Source organism: Monodelphis domestica, chromosome 8, assembly GCF_027887165.1.
Source record: "Monodelphis domestica isolate mMonDom1 chromosome 8, mMonDom1.pri, whole genome shotgun sequence".
In the NCBI taxonomy this organism is placed as follows: Eukaryota; Metazoa; Chordata; class Mammalia; order Didelphimorphia; family Didelphidae; genus Monodelphis; species Monodelphis domestica.
In genome coordinates this window covers 210349986-210375899 of record NC_077234.1, presented here as the reverse complement: position 1 = coordinate 210375899, position 25914 = coordinate 210349986, and the positions used below count along the sequence as shown (strand labels likewise).

At 37.8% G+C, this 25914-nt stretch overlaps 1 protein-coding gene across 7 annotated transcripts in view; it reads left to right on the top strand.

The window, feature by feature from the left end:
* SLC9A7 (solute carrier family 9 member A7) overlaps positions 1 to 25914 on the top strand; it is a 250945-nt gene that overhangs the window by 112132 nt on the left and 112899 nt on the right. For all 7 annotated transcript variants that reach the window (XR_008913913.1, XR_008913912.1, XR_008913911.1 and 4 more), the window contains exons 3-5: positions 1651 to 1728; positions 7856 to 7932; positions 10869 to 10981. Coding sequence is in view for 4 of the 7 variants with exons in the window: in XM_056807133.1 (XP_056663111.1) it covers positions 1651 to 1728; positions 7856 to 7932; positions 10869 to 10981 (268 nt within the window). In the remaining 3 variants the exon portion in view is untranslated. The remainder of the gene's footprint in view (positions 1 to 1650; positions 1729 to 7855; positions 7933 to 10868; positions 10982 to 25914) is intronic.

The window sequence follows — 25914 nt, the reverse complement described above, 5'->3', positions numbered from 1 at the left end:
AAATTATTTTGCCCAGTTATATGTGGACAAAAAAATGACACTTCAAATGAAATAGAAGACTGTCTAAAGTAAATGAACTATATAGTTTCTTAGCTTAATACCTTTAAATTTCTAGTTTCTCAAAGGAAAATAATTATGTTAAAAGGTAGAAATGTTAACTCCGAAAGGGGGGAGGGAAGAAGGGAGAGAGACAACATGAATCATATAACTTTGGAAAACTTATGTGGAAATTTGTTATTAAAATAAAATAAAGATAAAACCCAATTTCAGGCCTGGCACTCTATTCACCATGCCATCATTTTGCTGGATATAGTAAAAAGGCACTGCTTTTTAATGTTTCCATTTCAAATAATTCAATAATTTCAGTCCATTTTGAGTTGCTGTAATGACGATTTTAGTGGTTATCACAAACAACTGTGATCTGGGTAAGAAATTTTGTAAAGAAACCCAAAACTACAAGATCAAAAGACTCCCCACTTAGAAAAAAAAAAAACAACTGTTTGGTGGGAACCTGTGTGTTCTGTGATGGTTGTTCTGATGTAATCATGTCTAATACTTGAGGGTGCAGTGCATAGAATCCTGGACCTAGAATCATGTTGCCCTGAGTTCACATCTGGCCTCAAATATATACTAGCATTGTCACCAGGACCTCAGTTTCTTCTATTGCAAAATGAGGAAAATAACAGCTCCTACCTCTCAGGGTTATTGTGAAGATCAAGAGAAATAATATTTGTAAAGAGCTTTGCTTGCACTATGTCTTGCATGTAGTAGGTACCATATACATGCTTACTTTCTTTGGTTACATTGTACTGGTCTTTAGGTGCCATACTTTCCCCACCAAATCAGGTTTGTATAAAACTTCAATGTAACTTTTTTTTAAACCCTTCTGTTTTAAAAATGATACTAAGTATAAGTTTCAAGGCAGAAGAGTGGTAAGAGCTGGGCAATTGGGGTTACATGATTTGTCCAGTGACACAGCTAGTCAGTCCCAGGTTCCTCATCTATAAAATGAGCTGGAGAAGAAAATGGCAAACCCCTCTGGAATCGTTGCCAGGAAAACCCCAAATGAAATCACAAAGAATCAGACAAGACTGAAAATGATGATACTTTTTCCAGGTGATATTAGATATATGTAATCAAATTATTAATTTAAATATTTACATTAAATTCCTATTTAAATTTTATTACACTATATATTTTATTTTTGTGTTAATGGATAATGGTTCTAAAGAAGATTCATGAAGATGAATCAGACGAGTTGGACATGACTGGAAATGATCGAGCAGCCCACCCACAACAATAAGATGTAGTAGTTTGTCAGTGACTTATGTGTGAAAACATTAGTAAAGCACCTTCCTTGCATTGTCAACACTGCATCCAATTGTCATATACTGTTAAATACCAAAAATGGCACTTCAGGATTAGAAGCTATAGGTATAGGAAGGACTAATGAGAGCTGCTCTCACCCTCTCTGAATGTTCTCTGATGGCAGCTCTCTTGCTCAAGGCAGCGGTTGTCCACATTGATGCTCTATATTCTCAATACCTTGAAAATCATTATTGAATCCATATTTATTGAAATATTAAATTAATTATAACATCAAATGCATTTTCATGATAAACAACTTTCTTTTCTTTTTAAACCTTTTAGGTAACTTTTGATCCAGAAGTATTCTTCAATATTTTGCTGCCACCAATTATTTTCCATGCTGGATATAGTTTAAAGAAGGTAAGTGGTTTTAATCATCTGAAGCATGTAACATCTCAGGTGGAAATCTCCTGCCAAGTAATCTTATTTTTCTTCTATTTCTCCTTACCACCCAGTAATTACTCAGTAAGCATAGCTGAGTGATTAACAATGTATTGCATCCAAGAAACCTGGTTATTTCTCCCCAAAATCTGATAATTCCTCCATTGGGTCATAGGAATTGGGTTAAAGCTACTATTTTATATACAACCTTTTCTTTTTATTGAGAGTTTTTTTTTTCATTACATATAGACAAAAAATTTTAACATGCATTAAAAAAATTTTTTTGAATTCCAAATTCTCTCTCTCCCTCCCCTCCTCCAGCCTTGAGAAGGCTAACAATTTGATTATACAAGAATAATTATGCAAAACACTTCCACATTAGTCATATTACAAAAGAAAACACAAGCAACCCAAGAATAATAAAAATTTTAAGTATACTTTAATCTCTGTTTAGATCCCATTAGTTCTCTCTCTGCAGGTGGATAGCATTTTCCATCTGAATTGTCTTAGATGACTGTTTCCGCTGAGAATATCTAGTCATTCACAGCTGATCATCTCACAACGTTGCTGTTACTGTGCCCAGAATTGTTCTGGTTCTGTTCATTTCTTGAGGGAGGAGGGTGATGAGAAGGGAGCCAGGGGGCTCAGTTCATGTGGAATGTCTGGGACTGTTTTTCTGCCTCCTAACTCTAAAGGCTGGATGCAAGATTAGAGAACTTCCTTTCTCAGGATCCCTTGGAGGAACAGACCTAGGGCTTGTTTGAGCAGTCTTTTCTGGCTACGGGTTAAAGAAAGTCCTTTTAGCCACCCCCCGGGATGTGAGCTATTGGCTGCCAGAGGAGTTCAACAGGATTCTTGTGGATTGGGGAGCACCTGCATGTCTGACCAGTTCTGTTGGCAAAGTAGTCACTGACTTTGAACAGGACTTTAACCCCTTTGTTTCCCACTCTGGTGGGTGTGCCATGCTATGTGTATTTTTAGCTAGAAATCTCAATAATCTGTTGGGGTTGGGGGTGGGCAGCTAGGTAGTGCAGAGGGTAGAGCATGGGGGCTGGATTCAGAAAGACCTGAGTTCTGACCTCATACACTTGCTGTGTGACCCTGAGCAAACCATTTAATCCTTAGTTTCTTCATCTGTAAAATGGAGAAGGAAATGGCTAACTACTCGTAAACCCCAAATGGATTCACAAACAGTCGGACATGACTGAAAAAATGGTTCAACAACAAAAAATCTCTAAGGGGTCAACTGTGTACCTTCTGGATCTGTGTGGCTCTTCACAGAACCATAAGAAATTTCCATTATCTTATAGAGAATCCATTTTCCACCTGAAAAGAGCAATTGGAACTGAGGTTCTCATTCAGCTGAGATTTGTTGATGAATGAATGTGGAGTGTTTTAAAGTACTTTTTATGTATAATCAAGTTCACAGAGGCAGGGAGCTAAGCCTGTGATTTCATTGATATAGGGAACTCCCAGGTGAGAATACTCCTTCTACCAATACAGTTTGACACCTTTTCTACAACGTAAGAGTGTCACCTAGAACCTGGGCAACTGGGTGGCAAGGCAGATAGAGTGCTCTATGGAGTCAGGAAGACCTGAGTTCAAATATGGCCTCAGACACTCACTAGTGTCCCTGGGCAAGTCATTTAACTCTTTGGGCTTCAGTTTCCTCATCTGCAAAATGAGCTGAAGAAGGAAAAGGCAAACTATTCCAGAGTCTTTGCCAGGAATATCCCTAAATAGGGTCCCAAAGAGTTGGACACTATTAAACAACAGAGCCCAAGAGTTTAAGTGACTTGCCCTGGGTCGCAAAACCAATATGTTTCAGAGGCAGGACTAGAACCCAATTCTTCCTGGCTCTCTAAGCTGGCTCTCTTTAAAACCACTTCTTTACCCACCTGCCACACTGTCTCTCTCAAGTACATATTTGCAATAAAACTGAGATTCAGACAGTGACCACCACACTAATTTGGGAAGAGCACCTTAATTTCCTCAGAGCCTCTTTTTGACAAACATATTCTTGGAAGAAAAAGAAATGATAGACTTTGTTGGTGCAGAGTTGAAGCTGCTTTTTAAAAGCATTCATACTCAGCTTAATGTCTTTTCCCTTTTCAAATAGTTTCCTGTATGGACAGTTCAGTAGTGGGCTATTGTATACATGCCAACTTGTATTAAATCTCTTGTCAATTAAACCTCATAAATATTTCATCACTAACTGCTGATGTGTAAACAGATATGTTCAGGCCTCTCTGGCTTATGCCCATCTATTCATCACAAAGATGTAGTCTCATTTCTCTGATGCAGGAAATCATCATTATCTTTCTTTGTGCTCCAATACACACATTATTTGACAAAATGTTTCTATCAAAAAGTATGTCATATGCAATCCTTTTTCTGTTCTCTGTGTATTGAGATATTTCTTTGTTATTTGTTTATTATATTTATTATTTATTATGTTATTTATTCAAGCTCATAATTAAAAAAAGGAAATTTATTAAAAACGTATAAGAGTTCTGCACTCAGAGTCAAGACACCGAGGTCTGAATCTATGACACTTAGAGAAGCTCTTTTGACCTGGTTTAGTCACTTAATCTCTTACAACTTTAAGCAGTTATTTAGGGAACTTATTGCAGTTTTCTTATCTGTAAAATGGAAAAAAAAATGCTAATTGGACCTACCTTATAGGATCATTGTGAGGAAAGCACTTTGGAAGTCTTAAGTGCTATAGCAATGTGAATTGTCATAATTCACCTAAAGAAGTTCTTATCTGAGAAGGGAAATCTGATTCCAGACCAGTCAATCAATTGGCAAGCCACATGACCAATATATGTCAGAGGGAGTACTTGAACTCGGGACTTTTTTGTTTGAGAACAACTCTCTATTGACTATGCTAAACTGCTTTTTGAATGCTCAGAGAACAGGAAAATCAACCTAGTTTGGCTTCAGAGGAGTTAACAAGTAGTAATAATACCAAGTGGGTCTTATAGTTAGATAAGTAATAAATGCTTGCTTGATGGATTTAAATCCTCTTGGGTCCATTTTCCTTCATTATCCCACCCTACCTAGTACATACACATGTTGTCTCCCATTTCCCGTACCCTTTTGTTGTTGTTCAGTCATGTCTGACTCTTTGTGACCCCATTGGACCATAACGCATCAAGTCCTTCCATCCTTCACTCTTGAAATCTGTCCAAGTTTGTGTTCATTGTTTATTGTTTTCATGACACTCTCTATCTCAGTCTCTGTGATGCCCTTCTCCTTTTGCCATCAATCTTTCGCATCATCAGGGCCTTTTCCAATTCTACCCACTCACCCACTTCCATTCATTTAACATGGTTTTATGGCTTTATTGACTTTATGGAACCAGCCAAAGTGGGACATTACAAAAGCAAAATCTAGTACTTTGATAATGAGAAATAGGTACTAAGCTTTTTTTACTTCTTGTTATCTCAATGATACTATAGAAATAGCAATTTTGTATTTCAACTTTTTCAAAAAATAGTTGTTGGGGTCTTTCTGGCAGTCTCTCTTGAGATACTTAAAGTCTAGATTATTTACTACAGTAATGACAGCAAGAAAAAAATCTGTGTATTATATGCCTATAAGCATACACACACATAGAGTGCTTGTATTTTGAAACATTCTCTTTTGGACAAATTTACTTTGCTATTGTGTATTGCTTTTTGGGAATATAATTTTGAGTTACTTGTCTATGATTCAAGTGACAGAAAGTATGCTTCAAGCATGCTGTGGTAGTGGAAAACTGACAGTAAGTAGAAGGATCAGGTATATCAATTGCGTCAATTGACACAAGATTTTAAAATAATTGTGTATAATTACTATAGTTTCTCCTATATTGCAAACTCAGTTTAAATACAAATAATCATAAAATATTTTGAAATTTAAAATTTTTATCCTATAGCTTTTGTCTTATGATTATTTACAAAAATGTCAATTACGGGCAGCTCAGTGGACTGAGAGCAAGGTTGGAGAAGGGAGGTCCTAGGTTCAAATCTGGCTTTAGACACTACCTTGCTGTGTGAACCAGGGCAAGTCACTTGACCCCCACTGCCCAGCCCTTACCAATATACAGTATTGATTCCAAGATGGAAGGTAAGGATTAAGAAAAATAGAAAGAAAGAAAAAGCATAAATTGATAGAACTTGATTTTTTGAGGTATTCTTAAATTCTTGTACTGTTTAATTCTTAACCCTGAATCACCTACATATGGATTGTTAAGGATTCAGCAAACTGATATTACTGATTCAATTATCCTGTCCCTTTCCCAATTGAGTTCTGGGTGGAGCCAAGAGAATTAGATTCACACTTCTCAATTTCTTTGAAATTTAATTTTAAGAAAATAAAGTGCTGCTGCTCTATAGATGAATTAATTTTTTTTAATTTAGGAAACAAATGTAATGTTCCAGAGATAAAGAAAAATAATGCCTTTTATTATAAAGACTGTAGGTATAGTCTGTATTATAAGGACTGTATGTATAGTCAGCAAGGCAGGAGTTTTGAATTGTTTCTTCTGGTAGAGTTGAAGGTTTGGCAAAGATACATTGGCACATTCTCACATCCCACTGTGGTCATTGTCAAGCATTTGGGAATATGGGAACAAAGACTGCCAGTGGACTTGCTGAGACTTGGGTTTGACCAGATCTCAAACCAATGGATTCCCCTCTGGCTCTTTCAGTTCTGTTTTCTGTTTGACAGTAGCCTCATTGATTATTCAGGTTCTTCCTTTTTAAAATGAGCTTTTGAAAAATCCCTAGTTGTGGTTTTAATTTATTTGGTTTTGGTTTTTGTAATGATTATTACCTGTCAGTGAGAATGGACCAGATATTGAACAACCCAAACAATGACACAAAAACCCCAAAAAGAGAGCTGGTGTGACTGTGAAGATAACTCACAAAATCTTGGGACTTTAAAAATAGAAGAATTTGCCATGCCTTTTCTACGAACCCAGGAGGTGTACAGATCACTCAAAAGCCCATACCTCTTTTCAGATCATTTGAAATACATTTGACATGGTCTGAAAAATTTGTTTCCAAGATGAAACCCTATACCTTAAAATGTCTAAATAGTTGGAGAGTTTTTAATCTCCCATCTTCTTATCTCCCCTGCTCTTGAGTCAAATCTTGAGATTTCCCTAGATTCATTTCAAGTGAGTGCCAATACTTGAACTGATTTCATAAAGTGTTCATCTATTTGGTTTTAGCCAGGAGCTTCATTTACCAGTGTTTTACTCCTTCACCTGTGTGACATAATTGGTGTCCATGATGTTTGCTTTGAGGGTACTACAAGATGCCAAGGTGACTCTCAAATCACCCAAGACAGATCTTGTGTTTAAGGTTCAACAAATTTCTATTAAGACCTTGCAGAACTTTAGACTAATAAACACTGGGAGAGAAGCCAAGTTAGATGAGGCTTGATCTACCCTCTACCTTCAGAGAGTTTCATCTGGTTTGGAAGATAGACAGATAAACAAATAGACACACAGAGAGAACTTTCATTCCTAATTTTATTTAAGTTAATTAAAGTTGTTTTAGTGCTATCCACATGCATGATTCAATTCTTGTTACTCAAAAGTTGATTAAAAATTGGGCTGTCCAAAAAAAAAAATAATTAAAAGCATAGAGCAAAAAGCTGTGTGAGGCCTCAAGGGAAAGAGATCAATACAAAAAGGAAAATGAGGAAAAATTTCCTGGAGTAAGGGGTATTTGTCTTGCCAGTGTAGTTTTTTGGGGGGTATAATTCTTAGTAATTGGCCCCCCAAATATAAGTAACTCTTGTGTTTGACTAACCAGAGTATCCTCATGTGACTATTGACTTTTCTTAGCTTTTCCTGATTTATTCTTTAGATGGTACAACCAAGGAGTCTAGCTTTCCTTGTCATGAAATATAAGCTGATACTCATCCATGAATAAATCAACATTTATTTGTTATTATTTTATTTATTCATTAAGCAATAAATAAATCATTATTTTACCTTGTAATGCAACTGAAACTGACCTTGTTGGTAAGCTTTCTCTTTGTGAAGAGATGTGGTAGACTTGTCTATATTGTCAAAAGTCTCAAAGTGACTTATGTTTTTCTTATTTAGAGACACTTTTTCAGGAATCTTGGGTCTATTCTGGCGTATGCTTTCTTAGGGACTGCTGTCTCCTGTTTCATTATTGGGTAAGTGAGACTTTCTTATAGATCTGAATATTCATTCATTTTTCAGAAGTGCTGTAATACATGCGGGTCCAAGAACCCAATATTTGTGATTTTAGTCAAAACAATAGCTATCAAGATCTAAATATATAAATTTGGATTTACCTTTCTGAGAAATTCTGACAAAGTCAGAATTATTTTAATTAAACTCTGGAAATTTTAGGCATTTTAAATAAACTTGTTAAGTCATATCTTCGTAAAACACTTGCATGGCAATTTTTAGATTGTTGTTGGCATAGTGGAAACAGATACTTTAAAGGGGAGAATAATGGAAAGCTAATTCAGAGCTTGCCATTTCAGATAATTGTGTTTTGTGTTGTTTTTTTTCCCCTAAATAATTTGATGGTAAGAGCCTCCTATTATTCCAGATAAATGGAATCAAGGACCTCAGTCTACTTAGTGAGCAGTGATAAAAGTCCAACATTTTTAAAACATAAAAGCATTATCTAACAATTAGTTTTGAGAAGATAGTACAGTTTAATTAAGACCTAAGCAATCTAGAAGCTGCCTACTACCCACTTTTTCTTTTGCGTAGACTTTTACCCTGCGGTAATCCAACTCCTTCAATTGGATTAGTGTGGATTTAAACTGTTAGACAAAAACCCAATTACTTATGGTATGATTTGATTTGAAAGCAACAATTCTTATAATTTTATCCTAAAGGGGTCAGATTATTTAACTTTAAAAGTCCATTGCTATTTTTTTTTAATTAAAAAACTAAGGGTAGCTAGGGGATAAAGCACTAGGCCTGGAGTCAGGAGGTCCTGGGTCCAAGTGTGACCTCAGATTCTTCCTAGCTATATGACCATGGGCAAGTCACTTAACTCAATTACCTTGCCCTTGCCCATCTTCTAAGACAGAAGGTAAGGGTTATTTTTTGAAAAATGCAAAAACCATTGGGAGAGATATTAAGTCCTTAATACTTTAGTGTGAATGAGTTTTCCAAGTCCTTTGAGGGAGCGCCAAAGACTCAAGATGGAGAAAAACGGTCTAAAATGGGGAGGTTGGGGGGAGAAGGGCCTAGAAAAGGGAAGTTAAATGAACTACTTCACTATTTAGTTGGAAGAGGTCCTAAACTGAAGTGTTATTGTTATATGTATTTTAAATATGTATATTATTTTTATATCTATTCTTTTATTTGTATATATTTATTTATATATTACATATTTTTAAAATATGTATATTAAAGCGATAGATGATAAAAGTAGACAGATATCAACTGAGTAGAAATAGGATGTCAGGAGGAAGTAGATTAATGCCAACACCTCCCTTTCCCGTTTCTCTCTCCCACCTCAACTTTAGTCACATACATCTAGCACTTTGGAACTTCCCTATTCCAAACTCTAAGACATTTTATAGGAAGTTCCTGCCCAAGACAAACCGAAGACTTAGAGGAAATAGTGATCAGAAGTCCTAAGAGAGACTCTTTCCCATAGTGGAATGAGGAAGCATTGCGATATTCTGCACAAGTCTGTGTACACTATGTGCTAACAGATTCAAAAACCAATAGGCTTGCTTGAATCCTTTAATCATTGTTTCTACACTGATATTCTAGTAGGACAGTTTCCTGAAATTTGATGCTGCTCTTGGCTTTCAAAGGGCTCTTGGCCAAAGTTAGGCAATAGAAAAAGAACTTACTTCTCAAGTGGCTAGCCCAGTTTCCCACTTCTATCTTCCCATTCTATTCATTTTTTTTCCTCTGGAAGATTTTTTTAGAGTCCTAGAGTCCCTTTATGTCATGGTGCTTTTACCCACTTTACTCCTCAATTATTGTGTTGATTTAGAATCTTGAACCCTATAGACTACATTTCCCACAATCCCCTTTTCCTTTTCCTGTTTGTGTGTGGGAGGAGTTTTGAGTGCTTCCTCCCCTCCCCCCACACATGACTGGTTTCTTGGAGGGAGAGGGAGGAGCAGCCTTTGGTTTTTGCTATTCTTACTTCCTTATACTTCAAGATAAATATTTAATAAATATTATTAAATATAAAACTTGGAGTGCTGGATATTAATTTTAATCTTTATAGTTATTGAGTTCCTTGGCATTTTCTTTAGAAAATGAAACTGTAATTTAGATAATAGATTCAAGTGCTAATTGAAAACCTTGTGGAACAGCTGCTCCAGTTGTTTTTCCATCACCTTTTTAAAAATAAAATTTTAAATGACTCAGCAAAATAGTATTGACTACAAATAGTTACCGTGTGCAAATGCTCTTTTAGTATTTGTTGATTTTTTAAAAGATTTTGGGCTAGAGACAGAAGTCCTGAGTTCAGATTGGTACTCAGTTACTGCCTAACTGTGTGACCTTGGTCAAGTCACTTAACCCCTATTGCCTAGCCCGTACCACTTTTCTTCCTTGGAACCAATACTTAATATAAATTCTGAGATAGAAGGAAAAGGTTTTAAAAAATAAAATAAAAAGTTTTTAGGGTAAATGATGTAAAGTATCAAGTACATTCATGTTAGCTCATTTGCCACAAGTCCAGTACACTGGCATCTCCCAATTTTTTTCCCCAAAGGTAAACTAAGTTTTCATTTAAGGATACTTTTGATTTAGGCCTTCATTCGTGTGATTTATTTCATGGAATCTGTGAGTGAGAGCAGTGGGATAATTATCCATTTAAAATTTGGTAGAATCTGAGAGTTGGGGACCTACATAGCTATTTTCCTAGAGCAATGCTGTCCAACTCCAATGGGAATGGAAGCCTCTAATCTAAACACAAGGATCCCTGCCAGCCTCTTTTTGACTTAGATTTTAAATAGAATGTTCTTTTTTATTGTATTTTTAGTTATTATGATAAACATTTCCCAAGAAACCCCTCTCTTCTAAGGTTCTGAAGTAAATGTTTCTTTTTTTTTTTCTTTTTCCCTGAGCTAATTTGACCACTTTTCTCTTTTTACAGCAATCTTATGTATGGTGTGGTGAAGCTCATGAAACTCGTAGGACAGCTCTCTGACAAATTTTACTACACAGATTGTCTCTTGTTTGGAGCAATTATCTCTGCCACTGATCCAGGTATTTACCCACTTGGCCCTCCGTAGTATGGGTAACCACCCTGCCAATGCTGTTTGTAGTCATCTCCATGCTTTAGTGGATGGTCTTCCTGAATTGCCATAGCCAAAAAAAGCTTCTCTGTTCATCAACAAGCATTTATCGAAGGCTAAGCCTTGGGATACCGAAAAAGGCAAAAAACAGTCTCTGCACTCAAATGGGGAGGACGAAATACCAACAACTACAGGTTAAATCGGGGGCAGTCTCAGAGGCAGGCACTAATGGGAGAAGGTCAGATTTTAGCTGAAACTTGAGAGAAGCTGGGAGGTAGGGATGAGGAAGGAGAGTCTTCCAGGTTTGGAGGACAGCCAGGGAAAAGGCACAGTTGGAAGATGGAGTGTGTGCAAACAAGTAAGGGTTGTTAGATTATAGACTATGTGCAGGGTACTCAAGTGTAAGAAGATAGGAAAGAGAAGGAGGCTCTAGAAGCCAAAGGGAAGGTTTTCTATTTGATCTGGAGGTAATGGGGAGCCATGCCAGTATTCTGAGTAAGGGAAGAGCGAACAGGATTACTCTTGCATTTCAGGAATATCACTGGCAGCAGAGTGGTGGATGGATTGAGATGGGGAGAGGCTTAAAGCAGAAAGACTAACCTGAAGGGTATTATTGTTGCAATTCCAGGGTGATGAGAGCCTGTGGTTGGATGGCAGCTATGAGAGTGGAGAACAGGGGACTTGTATGTTGTGAAAGGCCAGCTGGTCCTTGGACAGTCACCATATAGTCTATCATCAAACACATATTCTTTTTTTTTTCTTTTTTTTTTTTAAATATATTTTATTTGGTCATTTCCAAGCATTATTCGTTAAAGACATAGATCATTTTCTTTTCCTCCCCCCCCCCACCCCCCATAGCCGACGCGTAAGTCCACTGGGCATTAGATGTCAAACACATATTCTAAAACATCTAAGAGATGTTCTAAAATGTGTTAAAACTAACCTAAAAGATATTCCAGGTCTTTTTTCAGGAGCATCTGCCAGACCTTGTGCTGAGCTGGTCTAGTCTTGGAAAGCCCAAAGTAGCCTCCCCACCATTATGAAGCATTAGAATAATAAGCAAGTGTAGGATCTTTCTAGTCACACCATTTTTAATGTCATCCAAAAGTTGAGAAAAATGCAAGCTCTCATGAATTCATGAGTTGTGCTTTTCTCCTTGAGTGCCAGTTGCAGTGACAGATCATCGTTTCTAACACTTCACTTAAAATGACGTTTCTCAACCATGTTTGGTGACTTGTATTTTATCCTTTTATTTTCATTGAAACTTAAGAACATTCTCAAGCATATGGTCATATTCTGATCTCTTTCTTTTTCTTTCTCCAGTTCTCTGTCTCTTTGTCTGAGTTTCTCTGACTTTTGTTCTCTGTCTCTATTTTAATCTCTAGGTCTTTCTCTGGCTTGGTCTGTTTGACTCTCACTATCTCTGTCTTTTTCACTTTGTCTTTCTCTGTTTCTGTCTCTATGTGCATGTGTGTCTCCCTTTCTCCCTTCCCTCCTCCCTCCTTCTCTCTCTCTCCATCTCTCTCTTTCTCCTTCTTCCTCTCTTCCTGCCTTTGTTTCTCTCTCTCTCTCTCTCTCTCTCTCTCTCTCTCTCTCTCTCTCTCTCTCTCTCTCTCTCTCTCTCTCTCTCTCTCTCTCTCTCTCTCTCTCTCTCTCTCTCTCTCTCTCTCTCTCTCTCTGTTTCTCTGCCTGTCTGTCTCTCTTTCTTTGACCCCCCCCCCCCTTTTGGTGTACTTAAGAAAAACCCTTTTATTAAAGCCTTTTTAGCAAAAATATTGTCACTTTGTATAATATCTCTAATAATTTTAAATCCACTTCAGTATTTAAGCAAAGTTCTTGCTTTGTACAGTAAAGCAAAACAGACATTTGTCTTTCATTTCAGAAGTATGAGAGTAAATGTTGCTTTGCTGGTTTTCCCTATCTCTGCTTTGTGGTTTTCACTCCTTCCAGGAAACAGATGTTACTTGATTGTAATAATATTGTGGAGGTTCAACACACTAGTCTTGCATATAGTGAAGTATTAAATGTCTGTCATTACCTGGAGCAATTTCATTTTACTTCCTTAAATGCTTTTTGTCATTAATACCTGCTGTGTTTCAACTTGTGCATGGGGCACATTGGAGGCTCTAAAGTGGTTTGCTGTTGATTCATCTGGTAGATCTCCTTCTTTCAAGCATTACTTGGCTATTCCTTAGAACTTGAAAAATTTTAAACTCACTCATGCACATACCTTAGCATTTAAACCTGTGGTTAAATTCATATGTAGAAAATGTTTATAAGTAGCCATTTCTTTATTGGCAGCTGTCAATAATGGCTCTTGCTTAGGAAATAGTTTTGTAGGAGGAAAGGAAATTGAAACTCTAATATGCTTTAGTTGAGGAGCACTTAGTTTTTTCAATTGAATTTTTATTTGCAAACAAAGATCAGCCTTGTCTCCCTCTCTCTTCCCTCTTCATGCCCCTTGCTGAGAAAGCAAGAACAAAGCCTGTATTTCAGACATGTATAGTCAAGCAAAACTAATTTTCACATTGGCTGTCAAAAAAAATTATGTCCCCATCAGCCCTCCAAGTTTGTCACTTCTTTGTCAGGAACTGGGCAGTATGCTTCATTGTGAAACCTCAGGAATTGTGAATGGTCACTGGGTTGTTGATCAGAGGTGCTTCTTTTTAAAAAAATGTTTTTTTATCATCCACAATGTCTTTTCATCTTCCCACTCTCTGAGACTTATTGTAAACATAAGATAAATAATATCTATTACAAGCATGCATAGTCAATCAAAACAAAGTTCCACATCGACCATATCCTAAAAAGTATTTCTTGGGTTCCAAATTGTTCATTTCTCTATCAGGAAATGGAAAACTTTTTATCTTTAGTCTTATGGGATCTTTTTTGGGCATGACACTGATAAGAGTTCAGCACAATAGTGTTATATCACATTTATATACAATAATAGATTCCCCATTCTTTGCCCCCTCAAAAAAAAAACTATAAATATCTTTGTACTACCAAGATTAGAAAAAAGCAGAAAATTGGGGGGAAATTTTTACATTAAGTTCCTCTAATAAAGGCTTCATGTCTCAAATGTATAGGGAACCAAATCAAATTTATGAGAATAGGAGTCATTCCCCAATTGATAAATGGTCAAAATGGCATGAGGCATTGTACCCCCAAATTATAGAAATATTTCAGGCAAACTGAAAGCAGGAAAATTCCTTTGCTTCCTTACATCCTTGTGACTCCTAACCCAAAGCATCTGATAACTCCATAAGACGCTAAGAAGATTACCCTCCTTGGATTGTCCTTTAGATTTGAGATGGACATAGGAGATACACCTTCAGGCTATGCCTTGATACCACTGCCTTGTATCTAAGACATCTATCTGTCTCCTAATCTATGAGGGTCACCTCCTATGTCTTCAAGGTGACCCCGGTCAGATGACCAACTCCCCACCCCACCCCTGTTCCTGAGTGTATACCCACATATCCACTGTTGTAAAGAGTTTAAAGACCCCAGACTTGATGTCCTCTAGGAAGCAGCTTTCCATCTATACTGTCCTCCCAGCGAAATTCAGTATGAATTCCAGATTAATACATTTCTATTTTTATTTTTAGGCTAAGTTTTGGAGTCTTGCATTCTTGCAAAGGGTACCCCTCCCAAACCCAGGGGGTTCACTTCAAGTCCCCCACAACAAAAGGATATGAACAGATAGTTTTCAAAAGAAAAAATCAAAGCTACCTATAGTCATATGAAAAAAAATATTTTAAATCACTACTGATTAGAGAAGTACAAATTTAAACAATACTGAGGTATCACCTCATACCTATTGGTATGATAGAAAAGGGAAATGGCAAATGTTGGAGGGAATTTAGGAAAATTGGGACACTATTCCATTCTTAAGGGAGTTGTGAACTGATTCAACTATTCTGGAGAACAAATTGAGACTATGCCCAAAGGGCTCTAAAACTATTCATTCCCTTTTTTCCAGAGATACCTACTAGATCTGTATTCAAAAGAGATCAAAGGAAAAGGACCAATATGTATAGAAATATTTATAGCAGCTCTTTTTGTGGTGTAAAAGAATTGGAATTTGAGGGTATGCCCATCAATTAGAGAATAGCTGAACAAATTGTGGTATGTGATTGAGATGAAATACTATTGTGCTATAAGAAATGATGAGCAGGATGCTTTCAGAAAAACTGAGAAGAGTTGCATAATCTGATACAAAGTGAAGTGAGCAGAATCAAGGGAACATTGTACACAGTAGCAACAATATTGCACAATCACCAACTTTGAATGACTTAGCTATTCTGTCCAGTGACCCAAGACAAATCTGAAGGACTTAAGATGAAAATGCTATTCGCCTCCAGAGAAAGAAGTCTGAATGCTTATCAAAGCATATTTTTTAATTCTATTTTTCTCAAGGTTTGGGGGTTTTTTGGCCTGCATTTTCTTTTACAACATAGCTAACATAGACATATATTTTACATGACTGCACATACATAATCTATATCAAATTGTTTGCTTTCTTGAGGAGAGCAGGAGAGGAAGGGAGAGAATTTGGAACTCAAATTTTTTTTAAAAAACAAATGTTAAAAAATTTTACATGCAATTGAGAAAAAATAAACTAAGCAAGAAAAAAGAAAAGTATGTGACCTTAGTAGAAAGAAAACATAAAAGAATATTCTAATATATTTTAATATATATTTTTGGAATTTGTTTTACTTAGGACTAATCTCTCCCTTAATCTACTCTCTCTCTTTATAATTCCTTCCCCTTCCTTCTCTTTCTCTCCTATTTCCCTGTCTTTCTTTTCCCTTGTATTTCTGTGTTAAAGTGTGTTTCTATATTTTCTTCCTTCTTTTGACTAATTTAAATGAGAATGAGGTTTAAGTGTCTGCTGCTTGAACCCCAACAGTTTTCCTCCTTGTTTGTATAGATCTGCCTACTTGTGCACAGTCAAGGAGAGCTGTTTTTTTGTTTGAGGTTTTTGGTGTTTCTTTTTGGTCATGGGGCCCCTTTGGTAATCCGGTGAAAGCCTACAGACTACTAAGACTTTCTCAGACTAATATATTTAAATGCATAAAATAAAATGCATGAGGCTACAAAGGGAATTTATTGGAATACAGTTATAATTTTTTTAAGTTAATGGATTTCAGGCTAAGAAACCTATATTCAGACCAAAGGCTTTGTGGACAATACAGGTTTTGAAGGCTTTAAGATCCCCAACTGGTACATATGGGCTTCTATTAGCAAGTATATAATTTTCATGTAGGTAATGGGTTTTTTTTTTCCAAAGAATGTAACCTCTTACCCTTTGATTACATTTTAAATGTAGAAGTAAGACTGAATGATGAAATAGAGAGAAGACTTGACAGGATTTGTTTTCCCTTAAAAAGAAATAAAAAGGGGAAGTCGTTATTTATTCACCTTTTGTGGATATTGGAGGGAAAAATTAAATGTCACTAAAGAGCTCTGAAAAAGGCCAGTTATTATCCTAATGGCTTACTCTCTTAGGCATATTTCGGTATTATTCAGCAGGTTAAACATGGTAGACTTGGAAAGGTCTTTTGTCTGGACATTGAATGCCTTAATAATACTAAACATACCAATCTAGGCAGAAGCAGTGATATCAGACTAATTCATTGGTACCTTAAAACTCAGTATTGTATTATTTTAGACCTAGAGGAAAAGTTTGAGCTAGTCCAATGCTCTCATTTTACAAATAAGGAAACTTTACCCTTTGGTGGAAATGATACTAATGCCAGAGCTAGAACTGAAAACTGCATCAAACCCATTTCTCATTCTAGTGCCCTTTCCACTCTACAGTGTTGTTATTCAGTCGTTTTTAGGCCTGTCAAATTTGTGACTCCATTTGTGGTTTTCTTGGCAAAGAGACTGGAACTATTTGCTATTTCTTTCTTTTGCCCATTTTATAGATTAGGAAACTGAGGCAGAAAGGGTTAAGTGACTTGCCCAAGGTCACACAGCTAGTAAGTGTCTGAGGCCAGATTTGAACTCACAAAAATGAGTTTCCCTGACTCCAGGTCCAAGTACAATGATGCCAAATAGGTGGGGGGAATTTTGGTTCATACCTGCATTTGTCTGAATTACTTCTATACAATAGGTAAATGTATTACACCTTTGGAAGCTGTTGAACCCTGAAATGTTCCAGTCCCTAGAAGGGTTTTGTGTGGGTGGGAGAAGAGAAGGAAGGCTTCAAATATGAACAAATGCAAGGTTCATTAGGCATTCTATTCTTAATGATTTTCTGCCAAATTTTACCAGCTTTATTAGCATTAGAAAGATGCCAGAGAGATAGCCTGTGTTCAGAAGAATATTCTGGGGAAAGAGGTCTGCCCTATTTCACATAGAGTTTGCTGTGATTAATCTCTTATTGCCTTCCCTCATTGTGAAATATCAAATCCGTGCTTTCTGAAAATGCACCGTGCCCAGCTGGTTACATATGTATTATGGGGGGAAAGGAGGTGGGATGGGGAACAGCAGCTAGCTAGCTGGCTCAGTGGGTTGAGAGCCAGGCTGGAGACTAGAGGTCCTGGGTTCAAATCCCAGCCTCAGACCCTTCCTAGCTAGGTGAACCTGGGCAAGTCACTTAACCCCCATTGTCTAGTACCCCTCTTCTGCCTTGGAACCAATGCTTATTGGCAGAAAGCAGAAGGTAAGAGTTAAAAAAATAACTCTATCGTTAGCAGTGATTAAATACGGGTTTCCTCCACTCTTATGAGGACCTCTGATAACTCTTGATACTTGAGCCCTGTGTGCCCCAGCTTTGATTTAGCTTTTGTGCTTGATTTGAGCATACAGATTGCTCAACACTGTCCTGATTCGATGTTTTCTTGCCCTTTAAAAGTTTTTGCCAGATTCTATTTCCTCCTTTTCTGAGACTTCTCTTTTAGCTCTGAAACTGTTGTCCCTGTGGTCTGTCAGCCACATCCTTCAGAGCCCCCCAGAGCAGTTTCGTACAGCCAGCAGTCATGGCAATGGATTTTCTTCCTCGGTGCACTTCCAACACAACTTGCTTTTTGAGATCAGATTCTTATATGCACTACTTTACATTTCATTATCTTCTACCCTTCGTGGAAGCTTTGCTTCTTCCTTGACTCTCCCCAAGTGTCCCCTGGTCATGAGTTCCAGATTTTCCCCATCCTAGCTGCTTGAGTTCCTATCTGGATTGAGCATCCTTTCATCTTTTGGTGGTAGGTGGAATTCTTTTTCCCCCCTTAAGCCTTTATCTTCTGTCTTAGAATCAATACAGTGCATTGGTCTAAGGCAGAAAAATGGTAAGTGCTAGGCAGTGGAGGTTAAGTGACTTGTCCAGGGTCACACAGTTAGGTGAAACTGGATTTAAACCCAAGGCATCCCATCTCTAGGCATAACTCTCTATTCACTGAGTCACCTAGCTACCCCTAGTAGACAGGATTCTTTAAAGATTTAATTAGGATTAATTCTTTAAGGCTTTGGTTTATTTATTTTTGCATTTCCAGCACTGAGCATCATGCCTTAAACATGTTATTTAATAAATGTCTTATTTTTGTTGAACTGAATGATCATCATTTTTTTCTTTTCTCTCTGGCCCCATTAGCAAATTTGTGAGTGCATCCATATCTCCTACAATTAGGCAGCATGGTTGTTCGGTGGGTAGAATATTAGGTTAGGAGTCAGGAAGCCTGGGTTCAAATCCAGCCTCAGACACTTATTAACTGTGTGACCTAGGAAAGCCGCTCTGCCTCAGTTTCCTTATCTGCCAAACGAAGATAATAATAGCACCTGCCTTTCAGGGGTAAGAGGATCAAAGGAGAGCTTTGCACAGGCTTTATTTGGTTTTTGTTTATGCAGTTATTCAGTCATATTTGACTCTTCATATCCCTGTGGAACATACCATCCATTGTTTTGTTTTGCTTCGTTTTTAAGCCCTCACCTTTCATCTTAGAGTCGATACTGTGTGTTGGTTCCAAGGCAGAAGAGGGATGAGGACTAGGCAATGGGGCCAGGGTCACCCAGCTTGGAAGTGTCTGAGGGCAGATTTGAACTCGGGAAAATAAGACCTTCTGATTCAAGATCTAGTGCTCTATTCACTGCACCACCTAGCCACCCCTATGGACCCTAGGGGTGATCAAGTCTAACCTTCCATGCATTGTACAAGATCATAAATCTACTTCTGCTTGAATACTTAGGCTGACAAGCAACTCATGGCATAGTCCACAAAGTCCCAGAAATTCTTTCTTAAAGTGAGATCAATTTTAACTCGGTTGAATTTCCAGGCATTTGATGCTTAGCTCTGCTTTCTTGAGCAATGTGACTAATGTGTCTCCAAGTAAAAGTCCTTCAGATATTTTCAGTGTTGCTATCATGTCATTTCCTCCCCATCTCATCAGTCATGGCAAAGATCTGGGTCCCCCTCAAAGTCCAGGCTGCCCATTTAGATGTCCTCTAATTAGTCATTGTTCTAGACAGATGGCTCTCAGAACCAGGCACAAAATTCCAGATCTAATGGACTAGCGCAGAGTCTGATAGAACCACCCTTTCCTTGGTTGTGACCACTTTCTTATGTTGACTGATCTGTGATGTCCCAGATAGGGCCTGCACTGTCACATGATCCCATAAGTATGTCAGCAGGTCTGCGAGTGTTTAACAAGCACCTACTATGTAAGCACTGAGAAGAAAGGGGAAAACTCACAGCCCTGCCCTCATGGAGCTTACCTTTTAATCCTCCTACGGGACATGCTGGGGACTTCCTCTAGATCAGTGGTATCAAATTCAAAAAGAAAATGGCGCCATTAAGTCATGCATAAGGGGCAGGGAAGTGGCATGGTCTATAAAGCACTGGACTTAGAATCAGGAAGCCTCGTCTTCATGAGTTCAAATTTGACAAACACTTCCTAGCTGAGTGACCTGGGGCAAATCACTTACCCATTTGCCTCAGTTTCCTCATCTGTAAAATGAGCCAGAAAAGGGAATGGCAAACCAGTCCAGTATCTCTGCCAAGAAAGTCCCAAATGAGGTCATGGAGAGTCAGACACAACTGAGAAATAACTGAACAAAACCATACATAATTATTTCAGTGGCCTGCATGTTGACTAAGAAAACTACACATGAACATTATCTGTGTTTTAATATATTTCTTCTTGTTTTGTTAAATATTTCCCAGTCATATTTTAATCTGGTTTAGGCTACACTCAGGAACATGGCAGGCTGTAATGAACATGTCTGGGTTAGGTCTATTTATATTATTTGTGAATTCTAGTAAAGTATGTCGACTGTCCATCCATGGTGCTGACAACATGGCCAGTTTTATCCTCTCTTCTTGTCATTCTTCTTTCTATAGTAAATTTAACTATTTTGGGGTGCATTGTTTTTCGTAATGTCAGAACCAAACATGCTCAGTATACTTCCCTCTGTTGTCCTTTTGGGGATCCACATAGACTGTGGTACTTTTTTATGTGAACAAATAGAGGATCACTCAAAGAAAATTGGTGTTAAAAAAGATCTGCTTCTGTGCCAGGGATAAACACATGGTATAAACTTTCCCAAGTATATTCTAGCTTATTCTTATCCTCCTGTGTAATTAAGGACTCATTTAGCTGCAGATTGCTCTTTTCCTCTGGGTTTTCTTTACATAATTAATAATAATAATAGCTATCATATAATGAGAGACGGTTTGTGACGTGCTTTACATACATCATCATTTGATCTTCCTGACAACTCTTATTATGCCCATTTTATAGATAAGGAGTCTGAGATTCAGAGAAGGTAAGTGACTTGCTTGAGATAACACAATTAGTAAATGTCAGATGAAGATTTGAACTCATATCTTTATTTCTTCACATTCAACACTCATTCCAATTCCTTTATAGAAAAAACTAATTAATGTTGATTTCATTCATTTCTGCTAGTAGGAATATTATCTCTTCAACATTTGCAAAGTACTTTACATGCAGTATTTCTTTTGAGTCTCACAATAAGCCTGTGAGGTAGGTACTTGAAAGGCATTGGTTGTTGTGGTTAAGTCATGTCCGACTCTTCATGACCCCATTTGAGCTTTTCTTAACAAAGATCTTGGAGTAGTTTGCCATTTCCTTCTCCAGCATAATATACAGGTGAGGAAACTGAGGCAAACAAGGTTAAGTGACTTGCCCAGGGTCTCACAGCTGGGAAGTATCTGAGGCCAGTTTTGAACTAGGGTATTCCTGGATTGAGGTCTAGAAGTCAGCTGCCCATAAGCACTATTATCATCCCATTTAACAGATGAAAGTTCAGGATGATTCTGTAAATTTCCTGTAGTCCCCAGCTAGGAAGCATGGTTGTTGAATTCAGGTCTTCCCAACTCCAAATGGAGAGCTCTTTCCTCTATTGCATGTTATCTTCTTGATCTTTGTGTAAGGATATGTCTGATCTGGAGTATCAACAGCTACTATTTATAGATGGTCTAAAATCGCTCTCCTTTCCTTTTTGGCACTTTTTGCCACAGTCACTGCAGAATTAGAAGACCCTGTTATATTTGTCTCTGTCTCGAGGAACACCAGGGCCATTTTCCTTCCCAAAGTGTATTCCTAAGGATTAGGTCACAGTTGGAGGGAAATAAGTTAAATAAATGCCTGTTTATGGTCCCTTGTAAAGCTGATTAGCTGAACTCTAGACCTGCCCCTAATCATTGGGATTTAGCAAATTAATCCACGTGGCAGATCATCTGGACCTTTTGTTTTTACTGCCATCTCTCCTTTTCCACCTGCTCTTTAGCTTTTTCACTGATCTTAAGCAGAGCAATTGAGGACCCTTGGCATAAGCCAACACTTTTAACTTGCTTGCTCAGACCTTCTTGTCTTTCACATGGCCCTTGGTTTTTCAAGTAGCAAGGAATCGGGAGAACTGCATGTTTGTGCTCTGTATCTTTGCTATTTCATTTGCTGGCAATATGTGAAAAGTTCACAGAGAGTCCTCCTTCAGCAACTTATCACTCTAAATGTCCATTTTTTGTTCAATATTTTTTCACCCCCATTCCTCGTACAGTCCATTTTGTATACCTCAAATGCCTTCTGCCTCACTTCACATCAATCGTTCAGTCAGCAAATATTTATTTAATGCTTTGGGTTAAGTCTGGGTATTTGATCACAAGGCCTTAAATGAACAGAGCCAGATTGCTTACTACTCTCCAAAGTGTTGGCCCCTGGACTCTTCCCCCTTACCCTGTCTTTGCTTTTTCTCTCATGACCCAAGTGTTAGATCCTAGTACCCTCCAAGATGTTGGCCCCTAGCTCACTCCAAAGTGTTGACCCTTAGACTCTTTCCTCTTACCCTATCTTTGCTTTTATTTTGCCATAGCCAAAATATTGGGTTCTAGTACCCTCCAAGATGTTGGCCCCTAGCACTTCCCAGAGTGTTGGCCCCTAGACTTCCCCCATTACACTGTCTCTACCTTTTCTGTAAGGGCCACCAGGGTTTCAGAGTAACATTGATCCTTGGAATTACCTGAATGCTTTATTGAACTTGCATGGCTCTGATAGGCATCACTGGGTGGCTCTGGGTAAATCTTCTTGGTGTCCAAGTCTGCTGATGCTTTGGTTATAGTCCTGTACACTCAATAAACCTCACTCCTCTTGCCTGGTACACAGAGATTTTATTTCCTCTAAATTTTTTATCCTACTGTCCTCAGGTAAATCAGACGACACTTTTGAGACTGGCTTTTTCTTTTCTCTGTTTCATTCTGAAATTTTTGTCTTATAAAATGTTCTTCAAGTCTTGGACCACTTCTTAACTTCCTCATCTTTATAGAACTGTGATAAAAAAAAGTTGAACAAGTACAACAAATGAAAAAGAAAAACTGAGAGCTCTGAGGCATTTGTTGACTATTGGGCTATGCTATGATCCATGAAGGAAACTTTCTAAAATCATGAAATTCAAGAATTGGAAGGGATCTCATTAGTCATCTAGTCCAACCTATACATAAAGGAAATCCCCACTATAAAATCCCCATCAAGAGGTCATCCAGCCTCCATTTGAAGACCTCCCAGGAAAGGGAACCCAAAACCTCTCATGGCAGCTTGGATAGTCTTAATGGGAGGGCAGCTAGGTGATTCTGTAGATAGAGTGCCAAGCCTGAAGTCATCAAGATATATCTTCCTGAGTTCAAATCTGGCTTCAGATAGGAACTGGTTATATCATCCTGGATAAAGTCATTTAACTCTGTTTGTCTCAGTTTCCTTATCTATAAAATGAGCTGGAGAAGGAAATGACAAGAGAGATATCATCCTGGATAAAGTCATTTAACTCAATTTGCCTCAGTTTCCTTATCTATAAAATGAGCTGGAGAAGGAAATGACAAGAGAGATATCATCCTGGATAAAGTCATTTGTTTGCCTCAGTTTCCTTATCTATAAAATGAGCTGGAGAAGGAAATGACAAGAGAGATATCATCCTGGATAAAGTCATTTAACTCAATTTGCCTCAGTTTCCTTATCTATAAAATGAGCTGGAGAAGGAAATGACAAGAGAGATATCATCCTGGATAAAGTCATTTGTTTGCCTCAGTTTCCTTATCTATAAAATGAGCTGGAGAAGGAAATGACAAGAGAGATATCATCCTGGATAAAGTCATTTAACTCAATTTGCCTCAGTTTCCTTATCTATAAAATGAGCCGGAGAAGGAAAATGACAAGAGATACTCCAGTATATCTGCCAAGAAAACCCCAAAAGAGATCATGAAGAATCAGACAAAACTGAAGAAGATCTGAACAGCAAAGAAAAAATTTCTCAACAATCATAGCTAATCAAAAGTAAATGGAATGTTATGGGAAATTAGTTGGTTTCCCTCCCCAGCTAGTGATGCTCTGGCAAAATATGAATGGCATGTTCTAGAAGTGATATTCAAATACGAGTCAGATGAGGTGGTCTTTTCAGTCCCTCTTCCACCTCTGAGATTCTGGAATTTCATCGCTATCATTTACGATTCCATCCTTTTTTCTGTCAGTGGGGAAAACAAGCCCACAGGCGCTAAAGGAGGCATTAGAGCACAGTCTACTTAGTTTCCCTGGACCCCATCTGTCGAGGGTCCAGGTCAGAGGGTAGCAGAGTGGTTGAGAGTCTAGAGATTCTCATGAGGGAGCAGGTGGGTTTCTTTCTGACATACTCGGGGAGTGAAAAGCTTACAATCTAGGGCTAAGTTTAGAAACCTGAACAGTGTCATGAAGTCAGCAAGAGAAACACAAGAATAAAATTCAAGCATGTCTATTATCCTATGACCGAGGTGTTAGAGTATTTGGGGGGGGGGGGATGCCAAAGAATAATGCTTTGGAATTATTATCCTTGTCCTTCATTATTGGGGTAATTTAGAGTAGATGGTAGGTTACCATTAGTGCCTATAATTAGCATCATAGAAGCATGAAATTGCATGAGACCTTTGGGATCATTTAACCCAACTCTTTCTTTTTACCAACATGGAAACTAAAGCCTGGGGCTATTGTGACTTTTCCATTGCAAAGAGTGATGGATTTGGATTCAGAGAACCTGGGTTCAAATCTTGCTTTTGCCACTCACTCTAGGCACTTATTCTAGGTCTCATTTGAAACATGAAGGGGTTGGACTAGTTGATTAAAGCTCTAAATTCATAATCCTGTGAATCCAGGAAGATTAGTGGCAGACCTAGGACTAGACCTCCTATCATTTGACTCCCATGCCATTGCTCTGTCTGCTGGACTCACCATGCCACATTTGCTAGAGTAATTGGCTGTAGAAAGTCAGTTTGTAGGTAAAGACTTCCTCTTTGTATCTCTTATTGACACAGCGAAGAAAAAAATCTATTTTCATTTGTAATGTTAACAGAAATCTCTCTTCCATTTTGTTAATTCTTTCTCCTCAGTGTGGTAAAAACAGACCCAGGTGGATTCAGTTTCAGCCAAAGATAAGAAACTATGAGGAAGAAAGCTCAAAGTCCACCCTTTTACCTGCTCCAAATTGCTGAATTTCCAGCAATTTGTTGAGAAAAAATTCACAAATATTTTGAATTTTATTATTTTTCACATTCCTTCCCTTTCCCTATTCCCCAGTACCCAACTGGGCTGCAGAATGGTGTAGGTAACGAAACCATAAGTAACAGCTAGTTTTGCAAAGTGTTCTACAAATATCTCTATTTTATACTTTCAAGAATCCTCAGAGGTAGGTGTTATTATTCCCATTTTATAGATGAGGAAATCAAGATAGCCAAAGGGTTAGGGTTAAATGGACTTGACCAAGATCACTCAGCTGTTGATTGTCTGAGACTAGATTTGAATTCAGGTCTTCCTGATTACAGACCTAGCCTTCTATCCACTTGGCCACCAGCTGCTTGGAGTCATCCTTAGCTTTGAGCCCCAGCTCTGCATGATTTTCTTTGTTTCTCTAGGCCTCGGTTTCTTCATTTGTAAGATAGAGGCTTATACTATGGGATCATTAAGATTTATTCCAACTACATGATTCTCTGATATTCTTACAATGTTTTAAAATGAGTCCATTAAGATTTTATTTTAGGAATTTTGTGAATACCTTTTGAGAGACTGCTGTTGGATAATACATTTGGATATTGGTGAGGACTCAAGTGTTGTAAAGGTCACAGCTTCTCTTGAAAAGCTAAATGACAGGCTGAATGACTTCCTGATTAAATTACTGTTCAGAAATTCAGGACAAGAGCTAGACAGCTTGGTAGGTGGTGACCCCACTGGTCCTGGAAGCCAGGAAGCCTGAAATCAAGTTTGGCTTCCCAGCCTTAATACCCAGTTGTCCCTGAGCAAATCAATTCAGTTCAATTCCATTTGATAAATATTTATTAAGCACCTACTATGTGTCAGGCCTAAGTCAATTATTCTTTTTCTGATTTCTCTTTTGTAAAATAAATGTGATAATAATACCTACCTCACA